A 13,590-nucleotide genomic window follows, 5' to 3' on the forward strand; every position below is an offset into this window, starting at 1 on the left:
CTGTAAATAAAAGTACAGTAAAGTTATGATGACATTGAAGGCTCTATTTTTCTGAGATAAATTAAGGTGCTATCAAATACATATAAAATATTAAGAGTATTAATCAACTCAAACATTAAATAACTTCAAATTAAATATATTATTGCTCACAAAAACCTTGTAGCAGAGCAAATTTTGTTATTCCAAGCTTAAAAGTGTGTCCAAGTGCCCATGAATTTAAATACTAACAGTTGCTGAAGTGTGAGCACTGAAGAGGAATGAGAGGTGATTATTATGAATGTCACAATATTAAAATATTGCTGGCATATCAAAATATATACACTTAAATGCAACTAGAAGAGTTTTATTGCCATGCTGATCCTCATTTAGAAGGCAAATGGAAAACTAATAGCATTTAGAATGAAAAGAAAATCTGATGAATAAATACACATGAATAATCTGGTGAAGCACAGTGACTACTTGTTGGTAGCAAACAAAATTATAACTTACTGAATTAATCACTCTTTCTCTCGGATACAATCACTGTAATCAATAGCATCTAACTTCCCTTTCGGAGCTGAGCTTTTGAACAGCCTGTACAAGCTGGCATTTTTATGGTGTGAAATGAAGTCTCGAGGGTACAGGACAGTTGTGGCTTGGCATGAACGGGCCCTATATAGTTGGGAATGAGTCAATGTTTGTTCATTGCTGGAGCGGACTTGGAGGCGATTCAATGTGGCAGAACTGAGGCGAGGCAAGTGGAGGTGAAGTAAGGCAAAGTTGAAGCGGCAGGGCATGGACCCAAGAGCGAGGAGAGACCCGAGGCTTGATTGATTTAAGTGCTGGACCGAAGTAGAAAGATTAGATGTCGGCCAAATTGAGCGGTGGGGCCTGGGCCGAGAACAAGGAACAATCCGAAGTTTGAACAATTTAAGTGTCAGGCCAGATCAAAAAGTTCAAGGTGTCAGAACCGGAGCTTGCTGCTCCGTGAGGTTCACTCTTCTCTGCGCTGAATTGAGGCTGTGGCCTGCAGCTAATGGGCTTCTGGATTGGCTGCCATGATGATTGGCCATGGCTGTGGACTCACATTCGTCAACTTCAGTTCTGAATGCTATTTGTTTACTTTTATTTTTGCACAATTTGTTTTCCTGCACATTACTATTTGGCAATCTTTTTTAAAAAATGGGTTTTATTGGGTTTCTTTGTTTTATGGCTGCTTGTAATGAGACAAATCTCAAGGTTGTATACAGTATACATATTTTGATAATAAATGCATTTTGAACTCTGCAGACAAAATGGCTGACAGGAGTAATTAAGGATCACATTAAATCAAAGGAAGGGGCTTATAAAGTAACCAAAAATAGCAGCAGGCCTGAGGATTTAAAACATTTTAGAGCTGGAATGTAAAGGGGCTGAACCACCCTGTTAAAAGGAGGAAGGTATTCTCACATATTAAACAACTCAAAGCTGACATTGCTTTCCTCCAAGAAACTCATATTCGTTCATTATTCAGTTCTCAATTCGGATTTAAAGTTCCATAAGATCTGGGGGCCTTTTATCGAGTACTTTCATAACCTTCCTCTTGACTAGGGTTTTTTTTCTTTTCGGTCCCTTGCTTTCAGCTCCCTTTCTTTTCTGGTAGTAGGCATTATTATCCTCTGTTGCTAAGTGTATTCACAGTCTGGGAGTTTGACTGTCCGGACTCATACTCTCTATATTGTGTGGTGGTTGGTCTGGAATTGTTGTTTTTTTTTCTTGTGTTGTGGGGTTTGGGGAGGACACTAAGCTCACTTGTCTTTAATTTAGGTGTATTTTTGTTAAATTCTCTTCCTCTGTAGCATATTGATATTGTATGCTTAACCTTGCTCTGTATTAATGCTCCTCATTGGGATTTGGGGTTTTTAATTTTGTAAAATGTTTTGAAAAACTAATAAAAAAAAGTAAAACATTTTAGAATTCAGCAAAGACCAAGAAATTCATGGAGACTGAGATAGATAGATAGATAGATAGATAGATACTTTATTCATCCCCATGGGGAAATTCAACATTTTTCCAATGTCCCATACACTTATTGTATCAAAAACTAATTACATACAATACTTAACACGGTATAAATATGATATGCATCTAAAATCACCCTCTCAAAAAAAGCATTAATAAATAGCTTTTAAAAAGTTCTTAAATAGTTTACTAAAATACATTGAATGGTAACTTAAGCTCAGTCATAACCCCGGCACTTTAACATATCTTTCCCCTGGCGGTTGAATTGTAAAGCCGAATGGCATTGGGGAGTAATGATCTCTTCATCCTGTCTGAGGAGCATTGCATCGATAGCAACCTGCCGCTGAAGCTGCTTCTCTGTCTTTGGATGGTGCTATGCAGTGGATGTTCAGGGTTTTCCATGATTGACCGTAGCCTACTCAGCGCCCTTCGCTCAGCTACCGATGTCATACTCTCCAGTTCTGTGCCCACGACAGAGCCCGCCTTCCTTACCAGCTTATTAAGACGTGAGGCGTCCCTCTTCTTAATGCTGCCTCCCCAACACGCCACCACAAAGAAGAGGGCGCTCTCCACAACTGACCTATAGAACATCTTCAGCAACTCACTACAAACATTGAATGACGCCAACCTTCTAAGGAAGTACATTCGACTCTGTGCCTTCCTGCACAGAATGACAGAATATGAGAATAAATTCACTCAAAACATAAAAATAGAATGCAAGGATTTAAGTTTGTATGAAGGAAAATACCATCAAGTAAAAACGTGGGACTCTTACAGATAACGACAGGCAATGTTATAAACGGGATAAGGAAATGGCAGAGAAATTAGACATAAACTGCATCTGTCTTCAGAAAATGCTGGAAATAATCAGGTCAGGCAGTATTTATGGGAAGAGAAACAGGGTTAATGTTTCATAGTCACAGAGCACTACATAGAATCAGGCCCTTCAGCCCATCTAGTCCATGATGAACTGTAATTCCACCTGCTTCCATTGACCTACACTTACACATAACCTTCCATATACCCTTTGGGTCCATGTACTTAACCTAACTTCTTTTAAATGTTGAAATCGAAGCTGCATTCACCAATTCTCCGAGTGAGTAAGTTTATTTCCCCTTAAATATTTCAACTTTCATGTTGAAGAAACAAAAAGGGAAAGGAATAAGTATTATTAAACAGTAAGTACAAGTACAGATAGCAAGACTGGAAGGCAATAAATCCTAAGGACCTGATGAAGAACATGCTAAAGAGCTGGCCACAGATAAAATTGGTCATATTTCACATTTGATCTGATTGTAATTTCAACACTACATTGCCATCCAATCAAATAGCCTTTTACCCGTCTGCTTATCAAGAATCTCTCTGTCTTAAAAAAGTAATGCTTCCACTACTTTTTGAGAAAGAATTTCAAAGATTCCCAATGCTCAGGAAAAAAAAATGTCTCATATCCGTCTTACAATGTTTTTAAGCAATGACTGTTAGTTCTAAATTTGCCTACAAGTGAAAACATCCCCCTTGAATCCATTCTGGCATTATCCCTCAGCAACATGTTTCATTCAAGACCCCTCTCATTCTTCTAAATTCCAACAGATATAAATCTAGCCTGTACAGTTTTTCCTCCTTAGGCAGCCTGCCCTTTCCAGTTATCAATCTAGTAATACTTCTGTGAACGACTTCCAATGCATGTACATTCTTCCTTAAATGCTGCTCCAGACCTACACTACACAGAGCAAGTCCTACTTAGTTAAATCATAACCTCTCTTCTTTAGATTGACTTCCATTACCAACTAATAATAAGTTTTGTTAGTTTCCTAATTACCTGATCAGAATTAGAATCACTTTACTGCCAGTAGGTGAAACATGCCAGAATTGACTGTGGTTTGGTTCCAAGCATAATACACAGAACAATACCACAAAAGACAACACAATAGCAACCAACAATTTACAAGTCAATAGTGCAAACAGCCATGAGCAATCAACAAATAAGCAGAAGTCACATGTGTCAATAATCAAATTTACATAAATGTGAACAATTAGCAGATCAAGGAACTACCAACTACAACTACAGGGCAACATCACCTGATTGTGCGAGTGATACCTCCCTCCCAGATGCACTTAACAACTTCTTACGCTTATTTTGAGGTGGAAAATGACGTGGCAGCGAGGAAGTCCACCCCTCCTCCAAATGACCAGGTGCTGTGTTTCACCGTGACCAATGTGAAAAGAACCCTCTGCAGGGTCAATCCACGGAAGGCTGCTGTACCAGACAATATTCCTGGTAGAGTGCTTAGAGAACGTGTAGACCAGCTAGCAGATGTTCTCACTGACATCTTCAACATCTCCCTGAGCAGCGCCATCATTCCAACGTGCTTCAAGGCCGCCACCATTGTCCCCGTGCCGAAGAAGTCTTCAGTGTCCTGCCTCAATGACTACCGTCCCGTTGCACTCACATCATGAAGTGTTTCGAGAGGCTCATCATGAGGCACATCAAGACCCTGCTGACCCCCTCACTGGACTCCCTGCAGTTCGCATACCGTCCCAACCGTTCAACAGACGACGCCATAGCCATCACCCTCCACCTGGCCCTAACCCACCTGGACAAAAAAGACACATACGTTCGAATGCTGTTCATAGACTTCAGTTCAGCATTCAACACAAGCATCCCTCAGAAACTGACTGGAAAACTGAGCCTACTGGGTCTGAACACCTCCCTCTGCAACTGGATACTAGACGTCCTGACTGGGAGACCTCAGTCAGTCCGGATCGGGAGCAGCATCTCCAACACCATCACACTGAGCACAGGGGCCCCCCAGGGTTGTGTGCTCAGTTCACTGCTGATCACTCTGCTGACCTATGACTGAGCTGCAACACACAGCTCGAACCACATCATCAAGTTCGCCGATGACACGACCATGGTGGGTCTCATCAGCAAGAACGACAAGTCAGCTTACAGAGAGGAGGTGCAGCGGCTAAAAGACTAGTGCAGAGCCAACAACTTGTCTCTGAATCTGAACAAAACAAAGGAGATGGTTGTTGACTTCAGGAGGGCACGGAGTGACCATTCTCCGCTGAACATCGACGGCTCCTCGGTAGAGATTGTTAAGAGCACCAAATTTCTTGCTGTTTACCTGGCGGAGAATCTCACCTGGTCCCTCAACACCAGCTCCATAGCAAAGAAAGCCCAGCAGCGTCTCTGCTTTCTGCGAAGGCTGAGGAAAGTCCATCTCTCACCCCCCATCCTCATCACATTCTACAGGGGTTGTATTGAGAGCATCCTGAGCAGCTGCATCACTGCCTGGTTCGGAAATTGCACCATCTCGGATCGTAAGACCCTGCAGTGGATAGTGAGGTCAGCAGAGAAGATCGTCAGGGTCTCTCTTCCCGCCATTACAGACATTTACACCACATACTGCATCCGCAAGGCAAACAGCATTATGAAGGACCCCATGCACCCCTCATACAAACTCTTCTCCCTCCTGCAATCTGGCAAAAGGCACCAAAGCATTCGGGCTCTCATGACCAGACTTTGTAACAGTTTCTTCCCCCAAGCCATCAGAATCCTCAATACCCACAGCCTGGACTGACACCAACTTACTGCCCTCTACTGTGCCTATTGTTTTCTTTATTATTTATTGTAATGCCTGCACTGTTTTTGTGCACTTTATGGGTAGGTCTGTAGTCTGTGTAGTTTTTTTCTGTGTAGTTTTTACGCAGTTCTGTGTAGTTTTTGTACTGTTTCATGTAGCACCGTGGTCCTGAAAAACATTGTCTCACTTTTAATGTGTACTGTACCAGCAGTTATGGTCGAAATGACAATAAAAAGTGACTTGACTTGAAGGAGAGCAGAAAAGACCATTTAATGGATAACGTGCAGGGACAACTGGGGTATCACACCTGAGTGAGTTTTGTTAAGAAGCTGGATAGCTACAGGAAAGAAGTTTCAGAGACGATGTGTAATCCTGGTGGTGGTGGACTTGTGGTGTCTCCCTGATGGCAAATTGGTGAATAGGTGCCTGCTAAGGTGGGTGGAGTCAGCAGTTATGTTTTCAGCTCTTTTCTTCACTCTGGGGATGAACAGGTCTTTAAATGGTGGTAGCTGACAACCAATGATTTTCTCTGCTGACTAGACCACTCGCTGCAACTTGGACTTGGAGAGGGAGGAGGCAGTGGAAAACCAAAGAGTGATGGAGGTGCTGACAACACTCTCAATGACAGCTGAGTAAAAATTCATCAAGATACATCCTGAGATGTTAAGTTTCCTAAGGTGGTGTAGGAAGAGCAATCTCTACTGGGCTTTCCTAGTGATGAGCATAACGTGCTTGTCCCACTTCAATATACCGGTAATGGTAGTCCCCTAGAATTTGTGACTGGTAGGGGGTTGTCAGCAGAAGTTAATCCTCATTTCCAATGTTTTGATAGCATTAAGCTCCAAGTCTTACCAGCACATCATGCTGCAAGACAGTCTACCTCTCTTTGACAGTAGGTCACACCATTATTCGAGATGAAACCAACTACTTTTGTGTCATCTGTGAACTTTAGGATTTAATGGATTTGTCTATGGAGGTGCAGTCATCTATACAAGTAAGAACAGGAGAGGTGAAAGAACACAGCATTGGAGAGAGCCTGTGCTTATAAACATTGGATTAGCCAAGTACAAGCCCAGCCTTACGTACTGCTTTTTTCCTGTTAGGAAGCTCATAATCTACTGACAGATCTGTAGGGTACAGCTAGGGGTGTTAGTTTACTCTGCAGTGACTCCAGAACAATAGTATTGAAGGCAGAGGATATACCTCTGGAATATCTAGCAGTTAAGTGCCATCCTTTTTACCTACCACAGCAGTTCGCCGGGGTCATTTTGGTAGCCGTATACATTCCACCTCAGGCCAATGTCAATCAGGCTTTAAATGACCTGAGCAATGGGATCAATATGCATGAAATAGCACGCCCTAAATGCCTTCACCATTGATTCAGGAGATTTTAACCAGGCCAGTCTGAAAAAAATCACTAAGCTATTACCATCAACAGATCACTTGCAATACAAAAGGAAACAACACACTGGACCATTGCTACACCAGCATCAAGAATGCCTACTGTGCTATTCCACGCCCTCACTTCAGGAAGTCTGATCACCTGGCTGTACTTCTACTCCCTGAGTAGAGGCAGAGACTGAAGACTCCAGCATCAGTAGTGAGGACTAAGAATGTATGGACAAGAGAAGCACAGGAGCACCTACAGGACTGCTTTGAATCAGAGAACTGAACTGTATTCAGGGATTCATCTTCAAACTTGGATGAATATGCTGCAGTTGTTACCAACTTCATTAAAACCTGTGTGGATGAGTGGTGTGTGCCTACAAAGACATACTGTACATTCCCAAACCAACAGCTGTGGATGAACCAGGAGGTATGTCAACTGCTGAAGGCTAGATCTGTGGCATTCAAGTCTGGCAACCCAGGCCTGTACCAGAAAACCAGGTATGATTTGTGGAGGGCTATTTCAAGGGTGAAGAGACAATTTTGAACAAGGTTGGAGGCGACATCGGATGCATGGCAACTCTGGCAAGGTTTGCAAGACATTACTTCCTACAAAGCGAAAGTAATGTAGGATGCTTCACTACTAGATGAACTCAATGCTTTCTATGCCCGTTTTGAAAGGGAGAATACAACTACATTTGTGAAGATCCCTGCTGCACCCGATGACCCTGTAATCTCTGTCTCAGAAGTCAATGTTAGGCTGTCTTTAAAGAGAGTGAACCCTCGCAAAGTGTAAGGTCCAGATGGAGTACCTGGTAAGGCTCTGAAAACCTGTGCCAACCAACTAGCAGGAGTATTCAAGGACATTTTCAACCTCTCACTGCTACGGGCAGAAGTTCCCACTTGCTTCAAAAAGGCAACAATTATGCCAGTGCCAAAGAAGAATAAAGTGAGCTGCCTTAATGACTATCGCCCAGTAGCACTCACATCAACAGTGATGAATTCCTGCTTCAGCAAGGTTCTGGACCCACTGCAATTTGCCTATCACCACAATAGGGTCAATGGCAGACATAATCTCAATGGCTCTCCACATGGCTTTAGACCACATGGACAACACAAACACCAATGCCAGGTTGCTGTTAATTGACTATAGCTCAGCATTTAATACCATCATTCCCACAATCCTGATTGCAGAACCTGGGCCTCTGTACATCACTCTGCAATTGTATCCTCGACTTCCTAAACGGAAGACCACAATCTGTGCAGATTGGTGATAACACATCCTCCTCGCTGACAATCAACACTGGTGCACCTCAGGGATGTGTGCTTAGGCCACTACTCTACTCTCTATATACACACGACTGTACGGTTAGGCATAGCTCAAATTATTTTGCTGACGATATAACCATTGTTGGTAGAATCTCAGGTGGTGTCAACTAATGGAGTGGTGTCACAGCAACAACCTGGCACTCAATGTCAGTAAGACAAAAGAACTGATTGTGGACTTCAGGAAGGGTAAGACAAAGGAACACATACCAGTCCTCAGAGGGATCAGAAGTGGCGAGAGTGAGCAGTTTCAGGTTCCTGGGTGTCAAGATCTCTGAGGATCTAACCTGGTCCCAACATATCAATGTAGTTATAAAGAAGGCAAGACTTCATTAGGAGTTTGAAGAGATTTGGCATGTCAACAAATGCACTCAAAAACTTCTTTAGATGTACCGTGGAGAGCATTCTGACAGGTTGCATCATTGTCTGGTATGGGGGTGAGGGGGTGGGGGGGGGCCACTGCACAAGATCGAAAGAAGCTGCAGAGGGCTGTAAATCTAATCAGCTCCATCTTGGGTACTAGCCTACAAAAGTACCCAGGACTTCTTCAGGGAGCAGTGTCTCAGAAAGGCAGCATCCATTATTAAGGACCTCCAGCACCCAGAGCATGCTTTTTTCTCACTGTTACCATCAGGTAGGAAGTACAAAAGCTTGAAGGCACACACTTAACGATTCAGAAACAGCTTCTTTCCCTCTGCCACCCAATTCCTAAATGGACATTGAACCCTTGGACACCTCATTTTTTTAATATACAGTAGTTTTGTTTTTGGCACGTTTTAATCTATTCAATATATGTATACTGTAATGTATTTTTTTTTCCTCTTCTATATTATGTATTGCATTGAACTGCTGCTAATTTCACATCATGCCGGTGATAATAAACCTGAATCTGATCCTGATACCTATGTTCTAGCCTTTTGTGAATCACAAAGTGGAATATCCAAGTTCTTCCACAACTCAAAGCTCTGCAATCTCTCACCATTTAACTTCTATATTGCTCTTTTATTATTGTCATCAAAATGGATTATTTCATATTTTCCAACATTTTCCTTTTACTCACATAATTAATCAAGATTCAAGAACATTATCAAAGAATGTATAAATTATACAACCTTGAGAATTGTCTGCTTACAGTCAGCTGCAAAGCAAGAAACCCGAAATAACCCAACTTAACTATCAAATTTGTTAATTTATTAATTTTAGACTTTACAAAGCTATCAGTTCATAGCGTCTAAGTGTTTCCTTCACTATTTATATTCCCACCTACCTTGTGTCAATTGCAATTGGGACCTTGTATTTAAGAAACTGGATGAGGAAATAAAAAAGGGATCCAACAGCCTGTTAGCTCAACAGTGGTAGCACTGAAATTTCTGACTAAGCCTGCAGAAGTACAACACCCAGTAAAGAATAAGATGATTGAGAAAAATTAGCAACTATTTATGAAAGGGAAATCATATCTGATTAATATGTTTAACTATTTTCCAATCTACTGTTCTTTGAGAATATGATTAGCAAAAAAACAGTATGAGATTTAAAAAGACTTCAAAAGGGATAGGAATGAACAGAATAGGCAAGGACATGGAGGTGGAATGAGCAAAACCTTGAGATTATCCACAAGTACACAAAATAGAAAAGTGGAACTTTTTTTTGTAAATAGTGAAAACATGAAAAGATTGGTGTTCAAAGGGACTAGAGGGAGCAAGGAATTAGGAAGACAAATGGCATGTTGATCTTTATTACAATAGGATTTCGGACAGGAAGAAAGATGTCTTACTACAATTATACATGGACTCCATAAAACATCACCTGGAGTACTGAATGTAGTTTAGGTCACTGTATATCATAAAAAAAGATTTTGCTGTGCTAAAACAAAATGCAATAAAGATTGGCAGGACTGATTGCTAGGACTGTATGATTGCAGTATGAGCGGAGATTGATTAGAAGAGGCATATCTAGAAGTTAGAAGAATGGGAAGCAATCTCATTGAAATTTACAAAATTCTTATAGAACCTGACATGGATATAGGGATGATGTTTCCCCTTGCTTAGGAGTCTAGAACTGAGCTGATCCAAAACAAAAATTGAAAAGTTTCTTGTATTTAAAATTTCAAGGATAGCCAGGAGAAATAAAGCTGAGGTAGAAAATCATTCATAATCTTCATGAATAGCCTGAAAGTTACTTGTGTTCCTAATATTTACGTTCTTAATACATGTTTCAGACTAATTTACTAACTTTCATCACGATATACGGGTTCGATTGTAAAACTTCTGCCCAAGTTGTCTGCACAACACCACAATGAGTACATTTAAAATTACTTTAAACGATCCTAATTTAGTGCGAGATACTATGCCAAGTTCAGTTTGTCCGATGGTGGAGGGGGAATTGAAAGTAGATCTGTAATCTCTAAATAAATGTGCTACAAAATGGGAGGCGATAATAAAAACTTGCGAATGGGAATGGATGAAATTAACATTCAGACACCCAAACCCACCCAGAAGGAATGCAGAGTGATTAGTGAAAGGTTTCACTATTCAATCCATATTTCCTAACACTCAATGCTTTCGTTGGTCTGTATATCTTCCTGTACTATAACATCAACTGACAAGGCCTACAAAATCAATGGGCAAATGCATAATATAAAGTAACCGGGGAATCCCGCTCTTACTTTTATTTTTCTTTCCCAACTTTGCAGCTTTGGGCTTCTTAGTTTTCATTGTTCCTCTATGATTTTCCGGTGCATGTCACTAATTAGAACAATTTAAAACTCGTCACTCGCCCGCTCAATGCCCGGTTCGGTTGGGTGCGGAACTCTGGCCGCTCAGCACGCTGGGACGATGGAGGACCAACACGCGTTCCCTAGCAACGGACTCGCTCTTCAAGCAACCAGCTTCCAATGCCAGGGTGTAAAGATGCGGCGGGAGGAATAGCGTCAGGCAACTTTTACCTGAACTGAAGAAGTAAGGAGACTATTTCACCAGCCCTGACGGACGGTCTCTGACTTGAAGTCACAAACGCAAGAGATTATGCAGATACAGGAAATCGTGAGCAACACCCACAACATGCTGGAGGAACTCGGGGAATTAGGCTGTATTTATGTTTATTCCCCTCTATAGATGCCGCCCGAGTTCCGCCAGCATTTTGTGTGCGTTGTTCTTGACTTGAAGTATTGACTTTGTTTCCTTTCCACAGATTCTGCCTAACCGTCTGAGTGTTTCCAGTATTTTCTCTTTTTATTTCAGATTTCTAACATTTTAATATGTTTAAGTGTGTTTAAGTTACAAGAAAGGGGAAGATGGAGAGACGAGGGGATCTTTGTGAGGGAAAATAGGAGAAATTCCTCTGGTAGAGAATACAGGAAATATCTGTGACAATGCACCCAGTTATCGAGATTACAAATATGTTTTCTAAATATAAAAACAAATGCAGGGTATCTTTATATTTTAGATATCTAGCACCTACAGTTTCTTTTGATTTTTGATTCTTTGAAGTTCCTTGATGGCCCCTGTTTTCTAGACTCTAATTTAAAACACAATCATTGCTTTTCCAGTTTTATTGAAGGGTCAATAATAAAAATTGAAATGAAGATTACTGATGTTGGAAACCTGAAGGCAATTGAGAGCTTGGTGATGTAGTGTCATGACAACATCCTTTCAATGAAAAATGAAAGCAAAACCAAACAATTGGTCATTAACTTCAGGAAGGGGGCAGTACACATGGTCCCCTTTACATCAATAGTGCTGAGGTCAAGAGGGTTGAGAGATTCGAATTCCTAGGCGTGAACATCACTAAAAGCCTGAACTGGCCCAACCATGTTGACACCCCCAGCCAAGAAAGCCCACCAGTGCCTCTTTTTCAGGAGGCTAAAGAAATTTGGCTTGTCCCCTTTGACCATCACCAATTTGTATTGATGTACAGGTTCAGTACCCCTTATCCATAAAGAGAAAAAAGATGAAATATGAAGGGTAGCTAGCCAATACATAATATAAAAGTGGATACAACTTTTTTCAGATATATGAAGAGTAAAACAGATGAGAGTGGATGTCGGACCACTGGAAAATGATGCTGGAGAGATAGAAATGGAGGACAAAGAAATGGCGGATGAACTGAGTAAATATTTTACATCAGTCTTCACTGTCTCCACTGCCTTGTGGCTATACTGTCTCACGGGGAAGGCTTTGGGAGTAAATCCTGAGGGAAAAATCTGGAGCTGGAGTCTCCTAAGCAGTCCTATGTTGAGGTCAATGTTGACTGGCAACTCCTGCGATGCTGCTGGTACCAAACCGTATTGGTCTTTGCCATTCCTTTGAATTCATCAGATGTTTGCTACATGGGCAATAGCTTGCTCTCCACATCGTACTGCCCAGGCTTGCATATCTAGACAGCTAGGATGTAACATCCATGGTTGACTTTGACTGACGGAGGTCTCACACATTCACTGTTGGAGACACTAATGGAATGGCAGAAATGAGCGTCATTGCTATTTCTAAGGAGAAGGTGAATGAGAAGCAGAAAGGTCTGGGGTTAGATAAGTCAACTGGACCAGATGGACTACACCCTGGGGTTCTGAAAGAAGTAGCTGAAGAGATTGTGGAGGCATTAATAATGATCTTTCAAGAGTCACTACATCCTGGAATAGTTCCTAAGGACTGGAAGATTGCAGATGTCACTCTACTCTTTAAGAAAGGGGGGAGCAGAAAAAAAAGGAAATTGTAGCTCGGTTAGCTTTACTTCAATAGTTGGAAAGATGGAGTCTATTATTAAATATGAGATTCCAGACTATTTGGAGGCACATGATAAAATAGACCAAAGTCAGCATGGTTTTCTAAAGGGGAAATCTTGCAGGACAAATCTATTGGAATTCTTTGAGGAAATAATAGACAGGATAGGTATAGTGGACATTGTTTATTTGGACTTTCAGAAGGCTTTTGACAAGGTGCTGCACATGAGGCTGCTTAACGAGCTTATGGTATAACAGGAAAGGTACAATACTAGCATGGGATAGAAGATTGTCTGACTTGCAGGAGGCAAAAAGTCAAAATAAAGAGAGCTTTTCCTGGTTGGCTGCTCGTCACTAGTGGTGTTGTGTGGGGGTCAGTGCTGGGACTGCTTCTTTTTATGTTATATGTCAATGATTTGCGTGAAGGAATTGATAGCTTTATGGCTAAGTTTGCAGATGAGATGAGGTTAGGTGGAGGGGCAGGTAATGTTGAGAAGGCAGCTTGTCTGCAGAAGAACTTAGATTGGGGGAATGGAAAAAGACGTGGTAGATGGAAGAGCATGGTTATGCACATTGGCAGAAGGAATAAAGGCA

The 13,590-nt window shown here is 41.4% G+C and overlaps 1 protein-coding gene across 1 annotated transcript in view; it reads right to left on the bottom strand.

The window, feature by feature from the left end:
- The window catches only part of c2cd3 (C2 domain containing 3 centriole elongation regulator), a 160,901-nt gene extending 149,834 nt beyond the window's left edge, over window positions 1-11,067 (bottom strand). Inside the window, exon 1 of the mRNA XM_073044032.1 lies at window positions 10,945-11,067. Coding sequence (XP_072900133.1) covers window positions 10,945-10,993 — 49 coding nt within the window. The 5' untranslated portion in view covers window positions 10,994-11,067. The remainder of the gene's footprint in view (window positions 1-10,944) is intronic.
- Between the last annotated feature and the right edge of the window lie 2,523 nt (window positions 11,068-13,590).

The sequence above is a fragment of the Hemitrygon akajei genome, chromosome 4 (assembly GCF_048418815.1).
Source record: "Hemitrygon akajei chromosome 4, sHemAka1.3, whole genome shotgun sequence".
Taxonomy (NCBI): domain Eukaryota; kingdom Metazoa; phylum Chordata; class Chondrichthyes; order Myliobatiformes; family Dasyatidae; genus Hemitrygon; species Hemitrygon akajei.